This window comes from Sphaerodactylus townsendi, linkage group LG05 (assembly GCF_021028975.2).
Source record: "Sphaerodactylus townsendi isolate TG3544 linkage group LG05, MPM_Stown_v2.3, whole genome shotgun sequence".
Classification (NCBI taxonomy): Eukaryota; Metazoa; Chordata; class Lepidosauria; order Squamata; family Sphaerodactylidae; genus Sphaerodactylus; species Sphaerodactylus townsendi.
This window is the reverse complement of record NC_059429.1, coordinates 135,077,926-135,102,955: the sequence shown is the minus strand read 5'-3', so window position 1 is coordinate 135,102,955 and position 25,030 is coordinate 135,077,926. Positions and strand designations below refer to the sequence as shown.

Here is a 25,030-nt window from a genome sequence, read left to right as displayed (position 1 = left end):
CCCCCCCCACCCCCCCCCCCCCCCACCCCCCCCCCCCCCCACCCCCCCCCCCCCCCACCCCCCCCCCCCCCCACCCCCCCCCCCCCCCACCCCCCCCCCCCCCCACCCCCCCCCCCCCCCACCCCCCCCCCCCCCCACCCCCCCCCCCCCCCACCCCCCCCCCCCCCCACCCCCCCCCCCCCCCACCCCCCCCCCCCCCCACCCCCCCCCCCCCCCACCCCCCCCCCCCCCCACCCCCCCCCCCCCCCACCCCCCCCCCCCCCCACCCCCCCCCCCCCCCACCCCCCCCCCCCCCCACCCCCCCCCCCCCCCACCCCCCCCCCCCCCCACCCCCCCCCCCCCCCACCCCCCCCCCCCCCCACCCCCCCCCCCCCCCACCCCCCCCCCCCCCCACCCCCCCCCCCCCCCACCCCCCCCCCCCCCCACCCCCCCCCCCCCCCACCCCCCCCCCCCCCCACCCCCCCCCCCCCCCACCCCCCCCCCCCCCCACCCCCCCCCCCCCCCACCCCCCCCCCCCCCCACCCCCCCCCCCCCCCACCCCCCCCCCCCCCCACCCCCCCCCCCCCCCACCCCCCCCCCCCCCCACCCCCCCCCCCCCCCACCCCCCCCCCCCCCCACCCCCCCCCCCCCCCACCCCCCCCCCCCCCCACCCCCCCCCCCCCCCACCCCCCCCCCCCCCCACCCCCCCCCCCCCCCACCCCCCCCCCCCCCCACCCCCCCCCCCCCCCACCCCCCCCCCCCCCCACCCCCCCCCCCCCCCACCCCCCCCCCCCCCCACCCCCCCCCCCCCCCACCCCCCCCCCCCCCCACCCCCCCCCCCCCCCACCCCCCCCCCCCCCCACCCCCCCCCCCCCCCACCCCCCCCCCCCCCCACCCCCCCCCCCCCCCACCCCCCCCCCCCCCCACCCCCCCCCCCCCCCACCCCCCCCCCCCCCCACCCCCCCCCCCCCCCACCCCCCCCCCCCCCCACCCCCCCCCCCCCCCACCCCCCCCCCCCCCCACCCCCCCCCCCCCCCACCCCCCCCCCCCCCCACCCCCCCCCCCCCCCACCCCCCCCCCCCCCCACCCCCCCCCCCCCCCACCCCCCCCCCCCCCCACCCCCCCCCCCCCCCACCCCCCCCCCCCCCCACCCCCCCCCCCCCCCACCCCCCCCCCCCCCCACCCCCCCCCCCCCCCACCCCCCCCCCCCCCCACCCCCCCCCCCCCCCACCCCCCCCCCCCCCCACCCCCCCCCCCCCCCACCCCCCCCCCCCCCCACCCCCCCCCCCCCCCACCCCCCCCCCCCCCCACCCCCCCCCCCCCCCACCCCCCCCCCCCCCCACCCCCCCCCCCCCCCACCCCCCCCCCCCCCCACCCCCCCCCCCCCCCACCCCCCCCCCCCCCCACCCCCCCCCCCCCCCACCCCCCCCCCCCCCCACCCCCCCCCCCCCCCACCCCCCCCCCCCCCCACCCCCCCCCCCCCCCACCCCCCCCCCCCCCCACCCCCCCCCCCCCCCACCCCCCCCCCCCCCCACCCCCCCCCCCCCCCACCCCCCCCCCCCCCCACCCCCCCCCCCCCCCACCCCCCCCCCCCCCCACCCCCCCCCCCCCCCACCCCCCCCCCCCCCCACCCCCCCCCCCCCCCACCCCCCCCCCCCCCCACCCCCCCCCCCCCCCACCCCCCCCCCCCCCCACCCCCCCCCCCCCCCACCCCCCCCCCCCCCCACCCCCCCCCCCCCCCACCCCCCCCCCCCCCCACCCCCCCCCCCCCCCACCCCCCCCCCCCCCCACCCCCCCCCCCCCCCACCCCCCCCCCCCCCCACCCCCCCCCCCCCCCACCCCCCCCCCCCCCCACCCCCCCCCCCCCCCACCCCCCCCCCCCAGAGTCTTTGTTTTGTTTCTGATGAGGGGATCATACTGTCGGTGAGACAGTAAGCTAAAGACTATAAGGAGATGTCGGTACCCAATTCTCGAAATGGACTAGCTCTGAGAGAGCCTCCCAGCAACTGGTGCAGTGGGGCGTAAGGTTTAACCTACTTTAAAGTGCCCTTATCACTCACTGACCGCTTCTATGGTGGATTTGACTTAGAGTCTGGCAAAACCCAGTCACAGTCCTCTCCTGGGTGGCCCCTCAAGTCCAGAGGGGAGTTTTCGGAGCATTCAGAGTCTCCACTCTGGCTCAGGTCCGGCTGTCCCTCTGGGTGGCCGCCAAGCTTTTCTGATGACTGCATTTGGTTCCAACCCGCCCACAAGTGCTCCCAGCAGGCCCCCGGAGGGTGTGGAAACTCCGCCTCTGGCTCCACCCTCCCAGCACTCTGAGATGATCTGACGTGCTCCTGGTTTTCAGACTCCTTGGCTAAATCTTTGTTAGTGATCAGCCATAGGCCGTCGACTCAGAATTCCACAGTGCCGGGCCACGATGATCTCGGCTGCGGTGAAATTTGTTCCTTGCGTGGCAAAACAAAGCAAATCACAGAGTGCAAGCCGCATCTTGTGGGAAACACTGTGGGTCCAATGGGAAAATGGGTGGCCAGTAGGAAAGCATCGTCTTTATTGCAATAAAGAGGAACACACAAGGTGTATTCAAAGAATAACTGCGTAAAAAGGCAGTTTATACTCTCTTTCTCTCTTTCTTACAATACTAGAACCAGGGGGCATTCATTGAAAATGCTGGGGGGAAGAATTAGGACTAATAAAAGGAAACACTTCTTCACGCAACGTGTGATTGGTGTTTGGAATATGCTGCCACAGGAGGTGGTGATGGCCACTAACCCGGATAGCTTTAAAAAGGGCTTGGACAGATTTATATAGTTTTTATCTATGTATTACCCATCTTGATCCTCCTTGATCTGCAGATTTCGCAAAATGCCTTAGTAGACAAGGCGCCCAGGAGCAGCAGAAGGCAGAAGGCCATTCCTTCTCACATCCTGCACAATGAGTCTTCCCAGGGAAGGTGAATTCCTCCAGGGCCACTGCGAGTAGCAGAGTGCTGGACTAGATGGACTCTGGTCTGAACCAGCAGGCTAGTTCATGTTCTTATGTTCTTATACACTAACAGTACATATGTGTTGTTCCCTGACTGTTTCTAAGGCTCCCTGATGTGATTTCCTGGAGATATTGACTAAGTAATGCGTATTTATAACTGAGTGGGCACAATTTGTCACAATTCCTGAGAGTTTTTAAACACACTCTCCATTTTTGTGTCGTAGCTCTCTTACAGGCACGCATCCTGCCTACGTGCTCGCAAGCTTGCTGCTTTTCAACTACAAGCTAGCTCCTGTTTTCCAGCAACTAGAGCCAGCGTGGCGTGGTGGTTAAGAGCAGGGGGATTCTAATCTGGAGAACCAGGTTTGATTCCCCAGTCCCCCACCTGAGTGGTGGAGGCGTATCCAGTGAACCAGATGTGTTTCTGCACTCTTGAGTTCCTGTTGGGTGACCTTGGGCTAGTCACAGTTCTCTCCTAACTCTCTCAGCCACACCTGCCTCATGAGGGATCTGTTGTGGAGAGAGGAAGGGAAAGGAGCTTGTCAGCCACCTTGAGTCTTCTTATAGGAGAAAAAGGTGGGGTATGAATCCAAAACTGAAAAAGGTGGGGTATAAATCCAGGCAGCACCAAAGCCCATGGAATGGGCTCCTTTGCGAGGCTGCCTCTCAGGTTAGCAGTCAGGAGGTTCCGATATCTTATATCTCCAGATAGCACCTTGATACCACTGCCAATTCCCATCAGGGGCTGATGGGAATTGTAGTCCATAACATCTGGAGTGCCAAAGGTTCACCACCACGGCCCTAGGGGGAGGGCGGTTTAGAAATCAAACAAACGAAGAAGAAGAAGAAGAAGAAGAAGAAGAAGAAGAAGAAGAAGAAGAAGAAGAAGAAGAAGAAGAAGAAGAAGAAGAAGAAGAAGAAGAAGAGGAGGAGGAGGAGAGAGTTGCTTCTTGGATTTATATCCCCTCTTTCTCTCCTGCAAGAGACCCAAAGGGGCTGATACAATCTCCTTGTTCTTCCCCCGCTGGCTAACAAACACCCTGTGTGGTAGGCGTGGGCTGAGAGAGATCTGCAAAAAGCCGTGACTAGCCCAAGGTCACTCAGCTGGCGGGTGTGGGAGTGCACAGGCTAATCTGAATTCCCCAGATAAGCCTTAATAGCCCAGTGCGTGAGCTGGGAATCAAACCCGGTTCCTCCAGATTAGATACACGAGCTCTTAACCTCCTACGCCACTGCTGCTCCTATTCCAAACAAACAAGTAGGGGTGCCCAGGCCAGGTGGCTGCTTATCTCAACCTTTGGCCTTGGAGTTCTGTCTCTCTACCATGTTCCCCCGAAAATAAGACAAGGTCTTATATTAATTTTTGCTCCAAAAGATGCGTTAGGGCAGGGGTCTGCAGCCTGCAGCTCTACAGATGGGTATTTGATGTTCATATCTCATCAGCCCCTGCCAGTACGGACTAATTGGTCGTGCTGGCAGGGGCTTTCGATAATTTTGTAGTCCATGAACATCTGTATGCCGCAGGTAGCAGACCCCTCCGTTAAGACGTCTGAATTCCTTTCCCCATGATTTTGTGCCCACCCACCCCCACCCCCCCGCCCCCATGACCAGATCAGCTGCACTGGGGAATCTGTAACTAGGGCTTATTTTTGGCATAGGGCTTATATTTTAAGCATCCTCCAAACATCCCGAAAAATCATGCTAGGCCTTATTTTCGGGGGAGGGGTTATTTTGGGGGAAAACGGCGGCCTCTTCGCTGTTGAGAAGTTACGTGGTAAGGTGAGAGGGGGGATGGTTAACGTGGAATATATTGGGGTGCCCAAAGCGACAACTGTAAATCGGCTTTTCATCAAAGGCTAATTTATTCTTCCAATCAAGCTTTTTGAACCAGCCGGTTCCAGAGTGTTGTTTGCAGAGGTGGGATCCAGCAGGTTGGTTCTCACAGGTTCCCGAGAGTAGGTTGCTCATTATTTGTGCCATTTGCAAAGCTGCAGGGCGCTACCAATTGGCTATTTCGCTGTGATTTTTGCCTTAGTTACGCCCCTCCTCTCAGCAGCAGCGCACAGAACTTGAAGCAGTCTAGCAGTAGGTGCACCGGCGTGCATGGCAGCCTGCGCCTGCGTGCATTCGCTTCCCGCCTGGGCGATTCCATGAAGCGGCTGCGTCCCCGCCACAGCCCTGCTCCAGGAAATTTTCCTACCGGGAATGCCCCGGTTGACTTAATGCGTCTCCCTTCAGCCAGCCCCACTGGTGCTACGCCACAGTTTGAATCCCACCACCATGGGAACCTGTTACTAACATTTTTGGATCCCACCACTGGTTGTTTGGTCTCCGATCCAGAGCGTGACCTACCCACAGCGTCTGCCCCCAGTGAGTGCAGCAACCGGGCCTCCGCAACGGATTCAAAGTTGGGGCCTCCAACCATGCAGTAGACGCCCTCCTTGACGAAGGAGGCGTATCCAAGGTGCCCTGCAACCTCCGCTGCCAACGCACGGAGCTTCCCGTCGTAGGCATCGGAAAGGGCAGGGAAACGGGGTCCAAACCTGACGGAGATAAAGATGCTGTGAGCGGCAAGGAAAATCAGCAGGGTAGCTTAGAGAACCAGGCTGGGTCTGGCGAATAATAGGTCGCCCGTTAACGCCTTTTAAAGGGATATCACAAGAACATAGGAATCCAGCCTGCTGGATCTGCATCAGAGTCCATCTTAGTCCAGCTCTCTGCCACTCAGTAGTGAGGGCCCACAAATTTATACTTTGGGAGTTCACCTGCACGATGTGAAAGCAATGGCCTTCTGCGGCTGCTGCTCCTGAGCACTTGGTCTGCTCAGGCATTTGCAATCTCAGATCAAGGAGGATCAAGATTGGTAGCCATAGATTGACTTCTCCTCCATAAATCTGTCCAAGCCCCTTTTAAAGCTATCCAGGTGAGTGGCCATCACCACCTCCTGTGGCAGCATATTCCAAACAATTCAAATCACACACATTATGTGAAGAAGTGTTTCCTTTTATTAGGATTTGTTTGTCCCACTCCTAAGGTGATATCTCTTCAAAATGTCATGGAGAATGAAGCGGTTCTGTGGACTTGAGGGTACCAGCCTGATTTCGAGGCAAGATGCTCCCCTTTAGATGTGGGGACCTCTTCCTTAGCTGGGTGATCATTATCCCTTCAGCACTGAGGATACCCCTCAGGGATAAGTGGGGGGCTTCTCAGAAGTGGACCACCGGCCATTAGAAATGTAGACAGTTGGGTTTGTGAGAGGCGTGATGACCGCATGGTGACTTGCCTGCCTGGTGCGAAGGTTGCGGATGTCACGCTTCATTAGGACTTTTCCAACGTCAGACCTGATTGTGATGTGTCAGGGGCCCCTGCCATTAACTGGGATCCGAATTGTCTTTCACCAATTTGCTCTTCCTTCTTTCATTTTCTTGCTGTCTCCATCCTTGGACTATGTCGTGACATAGAAAGCGTTCTTATCAGCGCTTCTGGCCTTGAAGTGTGAAAGCGCTACCGCTTTCCCAAAGATATTCTGCCGACGTTTGGGAAGGAGGGGGGTGTGTGTTGAGGGGTGAACATATATTGGGGTTATAGAAAGTCAGAACCTCAGTATTGGCTTTCTCTCTACATGGCCACACTGCTGTCTGTCAATAAAAGCTTCTGGTTGAAATCACCGAGCTGGTTATTGGGAACAGATCCAGGGCTTGACAGATACAACCAGAGGTGGGATCCAGTTAAGGTTCCCTACCAGTTCTGTGCGAGTGGGTTACTAACCATTTGTGTTTTAGAGGGTGTCAAATTAATTAATCCGCTTTTCCGTTAGAAATTCCATTAGGTCCAAAAATCATGAAGTCCTGTTGTTTCCTCTGTGGCTGGTTAGCGAAGGTAGAAAACGGGATAATTCTCCTAAGTTGTTACAGGCTGGTTGACAAAACATGTTTTAGAAATGCATGGTAAAAGTGCCTTGTTCAAGGAAAGTGTCCTTCTTTTGATTTCTAGAAACAAAATTAAGTATTTGAAAGTATCGCAAGTATTTGACAGGCAGTCAATGAGAGGAGAGAAGTCGTTGTTTCTGTTGGCAGTAGACGATAGGACTTGCTGGGATAATGAGTTTAAATTATGGACAGAAAGATACCGGCTGGAAATTAGGAACTTTTTTTTTTACTGTAGGAGTTTTTTTACAGTAACAGAGAAATTATTAATGCCCTTGCAGGAATGCCCGGCCACACTTGCCCGATGGTACCCTGCCCTTGAGCCCCACATATTGGCGCTACGCCACTGTTTGAATCCCACCGCCATGGGAACCTGTTACTAAAATGTTTGGATCCCACCACTGGATACAACCGTACAGAGTAAACACGGCCAGGGGCTGATTGGGATATTCATGCAGAGTAGCCCCATGAATATGCTGCCACAGGAGGGGATGATGGCCACTAACCTGGATAGCTTTAAAAAGGGCTTGGACAGATTTATGGAGGAGAAGTCGATCTATGGCTACCTTCTCAATTCCTGATCCTCCTTGATCTGAGATTGCAAAAGGCCTTTTAGCAGACCAGGTGCTCAAGGAGCAGCAGCAGCAGCAGTGAGGCCATTGCTTTGAGATCCTGTAGTGCAGTGAGCTCCCAAAGGTACCTGGGTGGGGCCACTATGAAAAGTGGTAGGCAGTGCTGGACTAGATGGACTCTGGTCTGATCCAGCAGGCTAGTTCTTATGTTCTTATGTGTGGTTACAGCAGCCCCTTGGCTTGGATCCAGACCCTGGTGGTAATGAGGACAGGCACGGGACCCGCTGACACCTCTTCCCGTGCTGCCTCAGACCACGTCAAAGTCGGCGGAGCCTGCGTCTACTACCACGAGCCGCCCGGGACCCTGTGGCTCTCCCACCCACCAGCCATACAACCCCAGGAATAGCTTAATGAGGGTGTGTGTGAGGGGGATGGAGCCCCAGTTACCACTTTAGCAGGCCATGTGGGGGGGGGGGACCACATAGTTGAGCCCCCCCCCCCTGCAACTGCATCCCACCTGAACTCCACATGGAGTTTGAGACCAGGGCGCAGTTCAATGAGAGCAGCAGTGGTGTAGTGGTTAAGAGCAGGGGCACTCTAATCTGGAAGAACCGGGAACGATTCCCCGCTCTGCCACTTGAGCTGTGGAGGCTTATCCCATGAACCAGATTAGCTTGTGTGCTCCAACACACACCAGCTGGGTGACCTTGGGCTAGTCACAGTTCTTCGGAGCTCTCTCAGCCCCACCCACCTCACAGGGTGTTTGTTGTGAGGGGGGGAAGGGAGAGGAGTTTGTAAGTTCCTTTGAGTGTCCTCCCAGGAGAGAAAGGGTGAAATTGCAGTGGGATATAAAATCCATCTCTCCAGCAGTGGCAAGGTAAGAAAGGGTTAAGAACTCGTGTATCTAATCCTGGGAGAAAGGAACCGGGTTTGGATTCCCAGCTCTGCCGCCTGAGCTGTGGAGGCTTCCTGGGGAATTCAGATTAGCCTGTGCACTCCCCACACACGCCAGCTGGGTGACCTTGGGCTAGTCACAAGGCTTCCTCGAAGGAGCTCTCTCAGCCCCCACCCACCTGGGCACAGGTGAGTGTTTGTTGTGAGGGGGGAAGGGCAAGGAGATTGTAAGCCCCTTTGAGCTCTCCTGCAGGAGAGAAAGGGGGGATAAAAATCCAAACTCCTCCCTCCTCCTCCTCCTCTTCTTTGCTTTGTTCCTCCTTTCTCTTCTTCTTTCTCTCTTCTTCTCTCTCTCATTCTTCTCCACTTCTCTTCTCCTTCTTCTTCATTCTTTCTTCTTCTTCTTCAAGCAAATCTTAGTTCACTTCAATGATAAAGAGGTGTGCCACTTTCAGTGTGTGAGGAGTGTGGAGACAAACTTGGTTCAGCCTCATGAATTAGAGGCCAGCTCAGCCGCTCTTAACCACTTGGCTGCACTGGCAGCTCTATGGTCAGCCTCTGAAAGCTGAGTCAAAGTCGCGGACTCCCTGGAGGTGAACCACTGCAGAAAGAGAGTGGGCAAGAAGGAGGGAAAGAAGAGGAGGTTCTGTAGGCCCCAGACTGAAGTGCACTTGTTTAAATCGTTCTGGCTAGGCTCTTCCTTGAACACTGCTGCACACATACCTCTCTTCGTTGGGGCCCAGCAACGGGTTTTGCCCTGCCAAGCCCAGCAAGTTGATGTGGTCCCGGATAATCATGAGGTCCCCGATGCAATACGACTCCCCCAATGCTCCAGCTGCATTGGTCACCAGCAGAATCTGTATGCCCAAGAGTTTAAATACCCGGACCGGGAAGGTGACCTGCAGGAAGAAACAGAAGAAGAAGAGTTTGGATTTACATCCCCCCCTTTCTCACCTGTCAGGAGACTCAAGGTGGCTGACGAGCTCCTTTCCCTTCCTCTCCCCACAAGAGACTCCTGGTGAGGTAGGTGGGGCTGAGAGAGTTCCGAGAGAACTGTGACTGGCCCAAGGTCACCCAGGATGGAATGTAGGAGTGCGGAAACACATCTGGTTCACCAGATAAGCCTCCGCCACTCAAATGGATGAATGGGGAATCAAACCTGGTTCTCCAGATTAGAATCCACCTGCTCTTAACCACTACGCCATGCTGGCAGAGAGCTCGCTGCCACCAGCTGGGCTGAGATATCCTTTCTCTTTTCTCAGGGCTGGGATCAACATACCCAGAGGTTGGGCAGCTGCTGGGGCCGAGGTCTGCTGGTGAAACCCACTACCACCGACACCTTCACCTGTTCGCCCCCTGATGCCTTAACTTGCCCATTTGCTGGCAAACGCGCCACCACCCTCCCTCTCAGATCCCCAGCATCGATGGGGAAGCGAATGCAGGTATTGCGCAGCCGTGGTTCTCCTTGACGGCCACAGCAGCTGCCTGTGCCAACCAGAGCTGCTGGAGGAAAGGCATTACTGTGGCGCAGGAGGCTGTGATTGCAGGTGGCTGCAGAGGTGGGATCCAGCAGGTTCTCACCAGTTCCCGAGAGTGGGTTACTCATTATTTGTGTGTGTCGAGAGGGGGTGACTAATTGGGTCTGAGTTTCCATTAGAAATTCCATTAGGTCCAAAAATAGGGCCAGCGAAAGACTGAAACCGTCTCCAAGGGCATGCCTACAGATAGGGCGTTACGGTAGCCAAGCTGTACCTTACCAGAGCCTGCAACTGCGGCAAGTGTTAGTTCCCTCTCTCAGCCAGAACACTCTTGGAGTAAGCCGGTTGCGGTCTTTGCCTAACCTACTTCACCTGTTGTTGTGAGAATAAAATGGGATGACCACATCGCAGAAGTGGGATCCAGCAGGTTCTCAGCAGCAGTTGCTCCCTTTGGAGCACCCTGGACTGTTACTAATTATTTGTGTTTGCCGAGAGGGGGTTACTTAATTGGGTCCACTGCTTTTCCTTAGAAATTCCATCACTAGGGTCCAAAAATCATTCAAGTCCTGTTGTTTCCTCATGTGGTTGGTTAGGCGAAGGTAAGAAAACGGGAGATCATTCTCCTGTTGGAGCTAGTTTTAAAAACATAGCTGTTTTTAGAAATATGGTAAAGTTCCTTTCTTTAAGGACAGTATCCTTTCTCTTTGATTTCCTAGAAACAAAATCAAGTATTTGGAAAGTGATGAAAGTAAGAACATAAGAACATAAGAACAAACCGGCTGGATCAGACCAAGAGTCCATCTAGTCCACCTCTGCTACTTGCAGTGGCCCAGGTGCCTTGGGGAGCTCACATGTAGGATGTAGGCATGGCCTTCTAGCGACTGTTGCTCCACGTCCACCCTGGTCTGTTAAGGCATTTGCAATCTCAGATCAAAGTATTTGACAGGCATTTGCAATCTCAGGTCAGAAGTATTTGACGAGGCATTTGCAATCTCAGATTAAGTATTTGACAGGCAGCCAATTAGGAGGAGAAGTTGAAGTTGTTTCTGTTGGCAGGAGACGATAGGACTTGCTATAATGAGTTTAAATTACGGACAGAAAGATACCAGCTGGAAATTAGGAACTTTTTTTTACCGTAAGAGTTTTTTACAGTAACAGAGAAATTATTAATGCCCCGCCCCCGGAATGCCCGGCCACGCCCCCGTCGTGCCCCGCCCAGCCTCATTGGCGCTACGCCACTGTTTGCATCCCAACCATCATGGGAACCTGTTACTAAAATTTTTGGATCCCACCATTGGGGCTGTAAAGCTTGCAAGGAGGGGAAGGATTCGCACTCACACTCACCAGGTAAGGTAAAAAGGGAGGCGGGGTGTGTGTGTGTGTGCTGCTTCTCCTGTCGCCTCCAAACTAGGACAACTTCTGATTTTCCCTGGGCTCTGACAGGTCTTTGTAAGGGGTAATTGAGCCCCCAGTGGCCTACCTTCCAAAGAGGGTATCCCTCATACAGGTGAAAGCGCCCCTTCATGCAAACGCACGGCTGACCCTGCAGCTCCCCGAAGGTGAGACATCCTTCATGGCCGGGCACTGAGGAGAGATGGAGCGTCACGTTCATCCACAAACAGTGTGGGACTTTCTTTCCCACTCTATCCTTGTCGATTCTGGGTTGGGAAACCTGGGAGATTTGGGGGTGGACTCTATAGAATCAGAGCTGGAAGACACCACCAGGGCCATCAAGTCCAACCTCCTACCATGCAAGAACACACCATCAAAGCACTCCTGACATATGTTCATCCAGCCTCTGTTTAAAAACCTCCAAAGGAGGAGACTCCACCACTCTCTGAGGCAGTGAATTCCACAGACGAACAGCCCTGACTGTCAGGAAGTTCTTCCTAATGGAATCTCTTTTAGAAGGAATCTCTTTTCCTGCACCTTGAATCCATTGCTCCGTGTTGGCTCTGAGGCAGCAGAAAACAAGCTTGCTCCCTCTTCAACATGACATCCCTTCAAATATCTAAGCATGGTTATCATGTTCCCTCAGAAGAGGAAGAAGAAGAAGAAGAAGAAGAAGAAGAAGAAGAAGAAGAAGAAGTGCTAAAGAAGAAGGAAGAAAGAAGAAGAAGAAGCTACAAGAAGAAGAAGAAGAAGAAGAAGAAGAAGAAGAAGAAGAAGAAGCAAAGGAAGAAAGAAGAAGAGGTGAGGAGGAGGAGGAAGGAGCTTTGGATTTTATATCCCCCCTTTCCCTCCTGCAGGAGACTCAAAGGGGCTGGCAATCTCCTTGCCCTTCCCCCCTGTGAGGTAGGTGGGGCTGAGAGAGCTCCGAGAAGCTGTGAGAGCTCAGCCCAAGGTCATTTATGAAGATAAGCGTCGTCTTAAAGCGATGTCAAAAAATGGACCCGAAAAAAAGTACAAAACTGCCACGTATGCTATAATTGGCTTCAATGTATTACACACTTATACTTCTAAACATACATAAAATACAATATAAACAATGCTTATTTGTATTTCTATTCCGGATAGACTCCCTCGGAAGGAACGCTGTAGTTTTTTTCTTTCAAAGTATGTTACTATTTTGGATACGTATCCAAAATAGTAAGATACTTTGAAAGAAAAAAACTTTGTAAATATTAGAAAAATATTCCCACAACTATTAATTGGGATATGAATATATGAAGAGCAAGACTGTTGTCTTTTATGATACGTTGGACTAAGCCGGGTGCGAACTGATTAAGCACGCAGGAAGCGACTACAGCGTTCCTTCTGAGGGAGTCTATCCGGAATAGAAATACAAATAAGCATTGTTTATATTGTATTTTATGTATGTTTAGAAGTATAAGTGTGTAGCCACATTGAAGCCACTATGGCAGCATCACGTCTTCTTCGTCCGTTGTTACTAACTTCGTCACCAGCTCATGGCGTGTGTGGGAGTGCACAGGCTAATCTGAATTCCCCAGATAAGCCTCCACAGCTCCGGCGGCAGAGCTGGGAATCAAACCCGGTTCCTCCAGATTAGATACACGAGCTCTTAACCTCCTACGCCACTGCTTAACCTTCGCTTCTCCAGACTAAACATCCCCAGCTCCCTAAGCCTCTCTTCGTAGGGCATGGACTGCAGATCTTTGACCATTTCGGTCGCCCTCCTCTGGACACATTCCAGCTTGTCATTATCCTTCTTAAATTGCGGTACCCAGAACTGAACACAGTACCCTAGGTGAGGTCTGACCAATGCAGAGTTAGAGTGGTACAATTACTTCCCTCGATCTCTACACTGTACTCTTATTGATGCATCCCAGAATCGCATTGGCTTTCTTGGCTGCTATATCACACTGCTGACTCACGTTCAGTTTGTGGTCTACTGAGACTCCCAGATCCCTTTCACATGTACTGTTGTCAAGCCAGGTGTCCCCCATCCTATATCTTACCTTTATCTCTGTTGAAATTCATGTTTTTAGTTTTGGCCCAGCTCTCTAATCTGTCCAGGCCATTTTGAGTCCTGCCTACGGAGGATGGGATTCAGAGAGAGATCTCAGGGGGTGTAATTCCGCAGAGTCCACCTACCAAAGCAACCATTTCCTCAAGGACAGTGGTGGCGAACCTAGGGCAGCGGGTTGGACTGGATGGCCCATGGGGTCTCTTCCAACTCTATGATTCTATGACAGTGGTGGCGAACCTTCCCTGTTTCCCCGAATATTAGACATCCCCTGAGAATAAGACGAAGTGGAGGTTTTGCTGAAGTGCTAAATATAAAACATCTCCCGAAAGTAAGACATAGCAAAGTTTTTGTTTGGAAGCATGCCCGACGAACAGAACACAGAAAAATAAGACATCCCCTGAAAATAAGACATAGCACATCTTTGGGAGCAAAAATTAACATACTATCTTGTTTTTGGAGAAACACAGGTATGGCACGGATGCCAGAGGTGGCACTCAGAGCCCTCTCTGTGGGCTGGCCTGGGCCACTAGGCTCAATTATTAGCATTAAACCTAAGACCAAGTTTTGGGGAAGCAGTGTAGGTAACCCTGTTAAGCGCTGTTAAACCCCACTAATTTTCTTGCGAAGAACTAAAGCACAATCCTTTACCTGGCAGTAAGCTCAATTGCTGGCAATGGGGCTTGCTTCTGAGTAAACCCTCCTAGGGTTGTGATTCACCCATTGGAAGAGTTGCACGGTTGCTTCAAAGCAAAGCCACCGACTACCACGAAGCTTACTCCCGAGTAACGCATGCCTCGGAGCCAACCATTTTTTCTAAACTAAAACCTCAGTATTCAGGTTAAATGGCCGTGTTGGCACTCTGTGATAAATAAGTGGGTTTTGGGTTGCAATTTGGGCACTCGGTCTTGAAAAGGTTTGCCGTCACTGCTCTAGGAGAAATGATTTCAGTGATTTGGAGATCGGAAGTAGTTCTGGGGAATCGCCAGAGGCTGTGGGAAGGGCGGAGCAATACCTGTGCTGAGAGGAAAGTTGGGGATATCGATGTATGGGAAAGACTCCTGGTTCATCAAGGTGTCAGCAAAGAGGCCCAGTCCAGACCCACAGATAATGGCGATTCTGGGCCGATGCTTCGTGTGTCCCAGTAGCCAGTCCGCTGTCTCTCTGCAGTGCTCAAAACTGTAAGGAAAGAAGAAGAAGAGTCTGGATTTATATCCCCCTCTTCTCTCAAGGAGATTCAAAGGGGTTTACAATCTCCTTTCCCTCCCCCCCTCCAACAAACACCCTGTGAGGTGGATAGGGCTGAGAGAGTTCAGAAGAACTGTGACTAGCCCAAGGACACCCAGCTGGCATGTGTTGGAGTGCACAAGCTAATCGGATTCATCAGGTAAGCCTCCACAGCTCAAGTGGCAGAGCAGGGAATCATACCCTGTTCTCCAGATTAGAGTGCACCTGCTCTTAACCACTACGCCAGGCTGGCTCTCCAGCAACAAAAATGAATCTGAGCCTGAACTGAAGAGAACCACCTTCTTTTCCTTCTCCCCCCCACCTCCAAAATAAATATATATATATATATATATGTTTTTACACATGTGGGCAACACAGACAAAAAGGAAAAAAATAAAACAAAATCCACCCCCCCTGTAGGGATGCACTGCTGACCCAGCAGCACCGTAAGTAGAGCGCCGGCACACCGGCGCTCCTGCGGCCTTCTGGTCGCACCGCTCCCCCACCCCTCATCCCCCGATGAGTCACAGGTCATGAACTACCTGGCTCACAACCACCGGGTGTCCCGGACAAAGGGACAATGGCCTTGCCCCCAGGTGAGGATTAGGCCCAGACGCCGATGCTCCTCTCCGCACGTAGCAGCCAGGTGAGATCATGCATCACATGATGATCTCTCAGTCCCCACTCTCCGGCCTCCCTGAATTCCCCCTGCTCCGCCTCTTCTACACTAGAATCATAATAAAGGTGCCAGGAACCAGCACTGAGTCGCTGAACACGGACACCATTCCGCTGCTGGCGCTCTCCACCAGATGAAATCACCGCGTCTCGTCTCGTTCTTACGCTGACCTCGCGGCACGACTACACCCCCCTCCCACAATATAATTAAAAAATAATTTCAATACATTAGAAGAAGAAGAGTTTGGATTTATATCCCCCCTTTCTCTCCTGCAGGAGACTCAAAGGGGCTGACAATCTCCTTGCCCTTCCCCCCCCCCTCACAACAAACACCCTGTGAGGTGGGTGGGGCTGAGAGAGCTCTGAGAAGCTGTGACTAGCCCAAGGTCACCCAGCTGGCGTGTGTGGGAGTGCACAGACTAATCTGAATTCCCCAGAGAAGCCTCCACAGCTCAGGCGGCAGAGCTGGAAATCAAACCCGGTTCCTCCAGATTAGATACACGAGCTCTTAACCTCCTACGCCACTGCTGCTCCTACATATATTGTGGCTTCCAGCTACCTCATTATGGATCCAAACTCAAATCTAGTTCTGCGACTATCGTTGATATCAGCGTTTCCTCCACTTTTATTCCTTCTTATTAAACTATTTTAATCCAATCCGCTGTTTTAATTTAAATCTAAAATCCTGCTATTCTTGCTCTATTTCAGTAGGTAGTCTGTAAAGGGTTTCCAATATTTAAGGAGACTGTCCTAATATCAAAAATGTCATTAAAAAAGCACAACAAAGAATGTTCTTTCTGCGCCAACTCAGGAAGCTCAAACTGCCCAAGGAGCTGCTGATACAGTTCTACAGAGGAATCATTGAGTCTGTCATCTGCACCTCTATAACTGTGTGGTTTGGTTCTGCAACCCAACAAGATCGACACAGACTTCAGAGAATAATCAGAACTGCAGAAAAAACAATTGCTGCTAACCTGCCTTCCATTGAGGACCTGTATACTGCACGGGTCAAAAAAAGGGCTGTGAAAATATTTACTGACCCCTCGCATCCTGGACATAAACTGTTTCAACTCTTACCCTCTAAACGTCGCTACAGAGCACTGCACACCAAGACAACTAGACATAAGAACAGTTTTTTCCCGAATGCCATCACTCTGTTAAACAAATAATTCCCTCGATAATGTCAAACTATTTATTATATATTTATTATATAATTACTGCACTACTTTTTTCATCATTCCTATTACCCATCTCCTCCCAATTATGACTGTATGACTATAGCCTGTGCTGACATTTCATTTTATTTTATGATTTTACATTTTATGTTTTTATTACTATTGATTGTTTCCTGATTGCTTACTAGACCTATATGACAATCATTAAGTGCTGTACCTTATGATTCTTGACAAATGTATTTTCTTTTATGTACACTGAGAGCATATGCACCGGAGACAAATTCCTTGTGTGTCCAATCACACTTGGCCAATAAAGATTCTATTCTATTCTATTCTATTCTATTCTATTCTTGTCTCTGATAAACATTGTCCGCCTTGCCATCTCTGCATATCCTGTGACTTTAAAAACCCAGTCTTGTTCTGTTGGAATTGTATTGTCATAGGTCAGTGATGGCGAACCTATGGCACGGATGCCAGAGGTGGCACTCAGAGCCCTCTCTGTGGGCACGTGCAAACAGAGTTCATCATGTGGGGGTGGTAATCACCCTCCTACACACACATCTAGGCTGGCCTGGGCCACTGGGCTTGATTATTAGCATTAAACCTAAAACCTAGTTTTGGGGAAGCAGTGTAGGTAACCCTGTTAAGCACTGTTAAACCCCACTGACTTTCATGCAAAGAACTAAAGCACGATCCTTTACCTGGGAGTAAGCTCTGTTGCTGGCAATGGGGCTTGCTTCTGAGTAAACCCTCCTAGGGTTGTGATTCACCCGTTCGAAGAGTTGCATCGTTGCTTCAAAGAAAAGCCACCGATTACCACCAAGCTTACTCCCGAGTAACGCACGCCTCTGAGCCAACCATTTTTTCTAAACTAAAACCTCAGCATTCAGGTTAAATTGCCGTGTTGGCACTTTGCGATAAATAAGTGGGTTTTGGGTTGCAGTTTGGGCACTCGGTCTCAAAAAGGTTCGCCATCACTGTCATAGGTTAACCGTATCCCGGTATCTTTATCTCCTGGTTGAGGCCTGGTGGCGTAGAGCAATCACCTTAGCTAGGTGTAATGCCCTGCCTTCTTCCTTTAGCCTTGGACGCCACCTTGGAATTCCACATAAAGACAGGAAATGCCCGTGTCGTATGGGCTCTGTGGAAACAGTATCTCAAATGCTGTTGAATTGTCCCTTCTATGAGATAGAGAGGAAGAAGCACATAATTCCTTTCTTGCAAGGGAATGAAGATATTACAGATAACCAGAAGGTTATATATCTTTTAAACAGCCACAGCTACGAGTTGTTGGAAGCTGTGGCTAAATTTTTTTATGCCGTTATTTTAACTCGCCCAAAGTTGTAAAGGCCAAAGTTGAAAGTTACCTTGTGGTATTGATGTTCATGTTGATGTTGAATTATTTATATGCCATTAAAGGAATTCGATTCGATATCAGAAAGGAATTGTATTGTCCCTCCATTTGTGTGCATATAAAATCTGAAGTTCCCAAGCTCTCCTTTTATAAGATTGTTTACCCACATTCAAACCTCTTATTTGATCATCACTTCTAATATTTATGTTTAAAATTTCTAAGGTAACCGTAAAAAGCAATAGTGAACGTGGCCGTTTTTGCCTTGTTCCTTTGAGAATCTGTAAACCCCCTCTTGCCAAAGGTGTGGCTCATGTTTAAAAACACACACAATACAATGAAAAGATTCTGAGGCCACGTTTCATTTTATACTTTGCTGGAATGGCAACGATCCACATTCTAATCCTCTTCCTCTTGGGGTTGATTTGTGCCCTGAAAAGCAACCTTTCCTGACTGCAGCATCAAAAGAAGATCCGACTAATTCTTGCGGTTTTTCCGGGCAGCGTGGCCATAGTCTGGTAGTTTCTGCTCCTAACATGAAACGTTAGGAGCAAAAACTACCAGACCATGGCCGCGCCGCCCAGAAAAACCACAACAGCCATGAAAGCCTTCGACAATACGTTGCAGCTTTGACCAGTGGTGGGATCCAAAAATTTTAGTAACAGGTTCCCATGGTGGTGGGATTCAAACAGTGGCGTAGCACCAATGGGGCTGGGCGGGGCACGACGGGGGCGTGGCCAGGCATTCCGGGGGTGGGGCATTCCTGGGCGGGGCTGTGGCAAGGACGCAGCCGCTGCGCCGGTCCTTGGGCGGGAAACGAATGCACGCAGGCGCACGCAGGCACACCGGTGCACCTCCTGCTAGACTGCTTCAAGTTCTGCGCGCTACTGCTGAGAGGAGGGGCGTAACTAAGGCAAAAATCACGTGGCAAAATCACCAATGAGTAACCCCCTCTCGGCACACACAAATAATGAGTAACCTACTCTCGGGAACCTGTGAGAACCTGCTGGATCCCACCTCTGGCTTTGACTCTTGAAAGCTCATTCTCTGCAAATCTCATTGGTCAGATTGGGTGCTACTGGACTCGAATTGCGTTCTTCTACTGCACATCTGCATGGCTAACTTCTAAAAACTGTCAGAGCCCTGCTGTGCTCACCCAGGGAAGTCTGGGAGACCGTAGCACCAAAGAATCCCTCCTTGTGTTGGAGCTGGCCTTGTTTAGAAGATTGTAAGGACAGTTTTCCCTCCCAGAGTCAGACAGCAGCTGGGCCTTATCAGGGCTTTAACCTTGGAGGAACCACAAGGCCTGCGGACACTTTTGCTTTTGGGAAAACAGTTATAAGGAAGGGGGGCACAGCAGGGGAAATGGTTTGCAAGTGGATTTTGCTATTTCACACAGTAAAATCCAGCTGCAAAGTGGATTGAAAGTGCATTATTCTGCATGTGCGGAAGAGCCCAGAGAGCTGGGTTTGTTTAGTCTGGAGAAGAGATGGTTATGGGTGATGTGATAGCCGTGTTTAAATATTTGGAGGCCCTTTGCTCAGTGGGGGGCATCACTTCAGTGACAATGTGGGGAATGACTGCCCCATTTTCAGAGGTGGGATCCAGCAGGTTCTCGCAGGTTCCCGAGAGTAGGTTACTAATTATTTGTGTGTGCCGAGAGGGGGTTACTAATGGGTGATTTTGCCGCGTGATTTTTGCCTTAGTTACGCCCCTGCTCTCAGCAGTAGCGTGCAGAACTTGAAGCAGTCTAGCAGGAGGGGCACCGGCGTGCGTGGCAGCCTGCGCCTGCGTGCATTCGTTTCCCACCCAAGGACCGGCGCAGCAGCTGCATCCTTGCCACAGCCCCACCCAGGAATGCCCCGCCCCCGGAATGCCCGGCCACGCCCCCGTCGTGCCCCGCCCAGCCCCATTGGCGCTACGCCACAGTTTGAATCCCACCACCATGGGAACCTGTTCCTAAAATTTTTGGATCCCACCACTGCCCATTTTGTTTCTTTTGCGCATGATGTCAATTATCGCATTACCACCAATGCATGCATGTGACCTAGCTCAGTCTGCCCCGATTGGTCACTGCGACTGTGGCTCTCTTCGAAAAACAGTCCCCCCACAATCTTCCGTGAGATTCTGTGATGGGCACTTCCAGCCTCATGCCGTTTATAGTGCGTGGGGGAGAATCTCTCACTTGCGACCATTCCCTTCATCTGGTTTTGCTGCGGAAAAGTTTTGCATTCTGCCCAAAACCAGCATCAATGCAGCTTTAAATGCATGTCAGGCTGCAACAGAAAGCCAGACTGTGAAGTGTGAACAAAGCAGAACATGTTCCTCCAAGAAATGTTCCCATGTTACTAAACACCTGCCCCTTGTGCAGAGAGCTTCAGTCTGAAAAGGAATCATAGAATCATAGAGTTGGAAGAGACCCCAAGGGCCATCCAGTCCCACCCCCTGCCATGCAGGAACACACAATCAAAGCACTCCTGACAGACTCCCATCTAGTCTCTCTTTAAAAAACCTCCAAAGAAGGAGACTCCGCCACACTCTGAGGTAGTGAATTCCACTGTCGAACAGCCCTGACGGTCAGGAAGTTCTTCCTAATGTTTAGGTGGAATCTCTTTTCCTTCACCTTGAATCTACTGCACTTCATCCTAGTCTCTGGAGCAGCAGAAAACAAGCTTGCTCCCTCTTCAACATGACATCCCTTCAGATATCTAAACATGGCTCTCACGTCCTCCCCTTAACCTTCGCTTCTCCAGACTAAACACCCCCAGTTCCTAAGTCTCTCCTTTTAGGGCAGTGGTGGCGAACCTATGGCACGGGTGCCAGAGGTGGCACTCAGAGCCCTTTCTGTGGGCACGCGTGCACAGAGTTCATCATGGGGGGGCGGAAAATCACACACACCCCATACACACATATCTAGGCTGGCCTGGGCATGATCCTTTACCTGGGAGTAAGCTCAGTTGCTGGCAATCGGGCTTGCTTCTGAGTAAACCCTCCTAGGGTTGCAATTCACCCATTCGAAGCGTTGCACGGTTGCTTCACCAAGCTTACTCCCGAGTAACGCGCGCCTTTGCGCCAACTGTTTTTCTAAACTAAAACCTCAGTATTTAGGTTAAATTGCCATGTTGGCACTTTGCAATAAATAACTGGGTTTTGGGTTACAATTTGGGCACTTGGTCTCGAAAAGGTTTGCCATCACTGTCGTAGGGCATGGACTCCAGACCTTTGACCCTCCTCTGGACCCGTTCCAGCTTGTCAATATCCTTCCTGAATTGCGGTGCCCAGAACTGCACCCAATATTCCAGGTGAGGTCTGACCAATGCAGAGCAGAGAGGTACAATTACTTCCCTTGATCGAGACACTATACTCCTCTTGATGCATCTCAGAATTGCATTGACTTTTTGGGCTGCCAGAAGCTTACGAAACACATAAAGCTGCTTTCTGCTGAGTCTGACCATTGGTCCATCGAGATCAGTACTTGCCTACTCAGAGTGGCAGCAGCTCTCCAAAGTTACAGACAGAGATCTTTCCCATCATCTACTCCCTGGTTATGTTTAACTAGAGATGCCGAGTATTGAACCTGGGACTTTCTGCATGCCAATTCAGTGAACATAAGAACATAAGAACATAAGAACTAGCCTGCTGGATCAGACCAGAGTCCATCTAGTCCAGTGATGGCGAACCTTTTCGAGTCCGAGTGCCCAAATTGCAACCCAAAACCCACTTATTTATCGCAAAGTGCCAACATGGCAATTTCACCTGAATACTGAGGTTTTAGTATAGAAAAAACGGTTGGCTCCGAGGCATGTGTTACTCAGGAGTAAGCTTAGAGTAATGCTAAGGCATTTGGTGGTAGTCAGTGGCTTTGCTTTGAAGCAACCCTGCAACTCTTCCAATGGGTGAATCATGACCCTAGGAGGGTTTACTCAGAAGCAAGCCCCATTGCCAGCAACCAAGCTTACTCCCAGGTAAAGGATAGCACTTTAGTCCTTCCCATGAAAATCAGTGGGGTTTAACAGCATTGAACAGGATTACCTACACTGCGTCCCCAAAACTAGGTCTTAGGTTTAATGCTAATAACCTCTGGCACCCGTGCCATAGGTTCGCCACCACTGATTTCTAGTCCAGCACTCTGCTACTCACAGTGGCCCACCAGGTGCCTTTGGGAGCTCACCTGCAGGATGTGAAAGCAATGGCCTTCTGCTGCTGCTGCTGCTCCCGAGCACCTGGTCTGCTAAGGCATTTGCAACCTCAGATCAAGGAGGATCAAGATTGGGAGCCAGAGATCAACATAAGAACATAAGAACTAGCCTGCTGGATCAGACCAGAGTCCATCTAGTCCAGCACTCTGCTACTCGCAGTGCTCTGTTAATAAGTCACAGCTCGTCTCTCCAGCTGACCAGCTAAACATACATGCTGTCCTGGGAATACCTGGGGCACAAATGCTTGTGAAATAACCCCAGGCACCGTCCCGTACTGGCGCTTGCATGTCAAGACTGCACCAAGCGTCAGTAACACCCTTTGCCCAAGTACATTTTCCGAACTGATGTTGGGGAGAGATTGTTGCTGTAAACTGACTCAGGAGCCAGGGTTTTAATCTTGTTTTGAGCTGGAAAGGAGAGAGAGAAACTCCAGCAAGGCTCGTAAATCCCAAGTGTAGAAGGCAGTGGGCAGTTTTAGTAACACACAGGCACACACACACACACACACAGAGTGATATTTTTGTATTTGTATTTCGATTTATACCCCGTCTGTCCCTGTAGGGCTCAGGGCGGCAACACAGCATGACGATATACATTGAAACATGGTAAATGCCAATAAAATGCGTAAGAGCTGTGAAATAGAAAACAAAATACAGACGGCGACTTGAACACATCAGGCCTAGCAATCAGCCAATAACAGCAGCAGCAGCGCTACTTCAATACATGTCAATACATTTCCACATATATCAACACACAATACATATCAACACACAGGATATCGAAGAGATAGAAAAAGTGCGGAGAAGGGCAACGAGGATGATTGAAGGATTGGAGCACCTTCCTTATGAGGAGAGGCTGCAGCGTTTGGGACTCTTTAGTTTGGAGAGGAGACGTCTGAGGGGGGATATGATTGAAGTCTATACAATTATGCCTGGGGTAGAAAATGTTGACAGAGAGAAATTTTTCTCTCTTTCTCACAATACTAGAACCAGGGGGCATCCATTGAAAATGCTGGGGGGAAGAATTAGGACTAATAAAAGGAAACACTTCTTCACGCAACGTGTGATTGGTGTTTGGAATAGGCTGCCACAGGAGGTGGTGATGGCCACTCACCTGGATAGCTTTAAAAGGGGCTTGGACAGATTGATGGAGGAGAAGTCGATCTATGGCTACCCATCTTGATCCTCCTTGATCTCAGATTGCAAATGCCTTAGCAGACCAGGTGCTCAGGAGCAACAGCAGCAGAAGGCCATTGCTTTCATATTCCTGCAGGTGAGCTCCCAAAGGCACCTGGTGGGCCACTGCGAGTAGCAGAGTGCTAGACTAGATGGACTCTGGTCTGATCCAGCAGGCTAGTTCTTATGTTCTTATGTTCTCATATGCTGGGAGACCTTACCTGAAGTTTTCCATGGCTTGTATTCTGGATCTAGGAAAAGCAGTTGAAACTCTGGGCAGGTTTCTGCACACCGTATACCGTGCCAAGTCTCCGTCCCACTCCTTGCCTTCTTTCTTTCTATATAAAGAGGACTCCGTTTCCAGGGGGAGAGGGGGGGGGCGTATCACAGGCTGTTCAGCCAGTGAAATTTGTGGGGGAGGCAGACAGACAAGAAGCTCCTTTTCTCACACTTCCCCTTCCAGCCCAAACACTCTCTCTTCCCTTACTATGTCCTTGGGCCGCAGCCAAGACGTCGCATGGGCCCAGGGCGCCCCGGAGATCCTGTGATCGACTCATGATGATCGTGCTTCCAGCAAAGGAATTCATAATCTTGCACCCTTCCAGTCAGCGTTGGAAAGGAGCCCCCTCCCCGTTCAACCAGGCCAAAGGCTCCTGTACTGTAGGGAAGCAGGGCAAGGAAGCACGACAGGTTGCCAACTCTGGGGTGGGAAATTCCTGGAGATTTGGGGATGGAGCCTGGAGAAGACAGGGACCTCATTGGGGTCCAAGGCCACAGATCCGTCCCGCCAAAGCAGCTATTTGAGGACATAGACCAGTGGTGGCGAACCTATGGCACGGGTGCCAGAGGTGGCACTCAGAGCCCTCTCTGTGGGCACGAGCAAACAGAGTCGTCGCCCCCTCCCCCCCATCTAGGCTAGCCTGGGCTGCTGGGCTCGATTATTAGCATTAAACCTAAGACCTAGTTTTGGGGAAGCAGTGTTAAGAGCTGTTAACCCTACTGATTTTCATGCGAAGAACTAAAGCGCAATCCTTTTCCTGGGAGTAAGCTCGGTTGCTGGCAATGGGGCTTGCTTCTGAGTAAACCCTCCTAGGGTCGTGATTCACCTGTTGGAAGAATTGCACGGTTGCTTCAAAGCAAAGCCACTGACTACCACCAAGTTTACCCCTGAGTAACACACACCTCGGAGCCAGCTATTTTTTCTAAACTAAAGCCTCAGTATTCAGGTTAAATTGCCGGGTTGGCACTTTGCGATAAATAAGTGGGTTTTGGGTTGCAATTTGGGCACCCGGTCTCGAAAAGGTTCGCCATCACTGACATTGACAAACTCTCCACTTACCTGAAAGACTTACCACTCTCCAGATATGAAAAAAACCTGGAAGAACTTCAACTTATACTTGGAGAAAAGATGGAAAAATTAGTTAAAACTAATCTGTTCTTGTTCCTCTTTGCCACTATGGAACCGCTAAAAATCAGACTGTCTATACAACGCGCGGAATAGACAAACCCTATAGATCAGTGATGGCGAACCTTTTCAAGGCCGAGTGCCCACAGTGCAACCCAAAACCCACTTATTTAACCGACTCTCGGGAACCTGTGAGAACCTGCTGGATCCCACCTCTGGCCATAAACAATTTTATTTAGCAAACAGATTGTCTGTGAATGCGAACGGTAGGCCTTCCCCTTCACTAGTGACACACAGCTCGGCTACACATGTCCAAGAACGAAGGAGTGGAGCTAATGGAAAAGACTGCTTCCCAGGCGAACTTGACACATACATGCAACCCATGTGCTTCTCATTTTAAAACAGATTTCCTTCTTTCCTTGTAAACTCCTCATGCTTTTTCATTTAGCCAAGGCAGAAACAGTTATTGGGGAACGGACAATCATGTGCCTATCAGACGCCTCTTGTGATTCTACTTTTCTCTGCTGGAGACGATGGTTATCACATGGGTGTCTACACTCGA

General features: G+C 51.9%; 1 protein-coding gene across 1 annotated transcript; it reads right to left on the bottom strand.

Annotated features, from left to right (window-relative positions):
• Positions 1 to 2,048: 2,048 nt before the first annotated feature.
• LOC125433439 (purine nucleoside phosphorylase-like) lies at positions 2,049 to 23,385 on the bottom strand. The gene is given in 7 exon segments (XM_048497947.1): positions 2,049 to 2,372; positions 2,374 to 2,426; positions 5,317 to 5,507; positions 9,080 to 9,255; positions 11,315 to 11,418; positions 14,277 to 14,440; positions 23,285 to 23,385. Coding segments are annotated over 7 exon segments (1,026 nt in total). The 5' UTR covers positions 23,299 to 23,385.
• Positions 23,386 to 25,030: the final 1,645 nt, after the last annotated feature.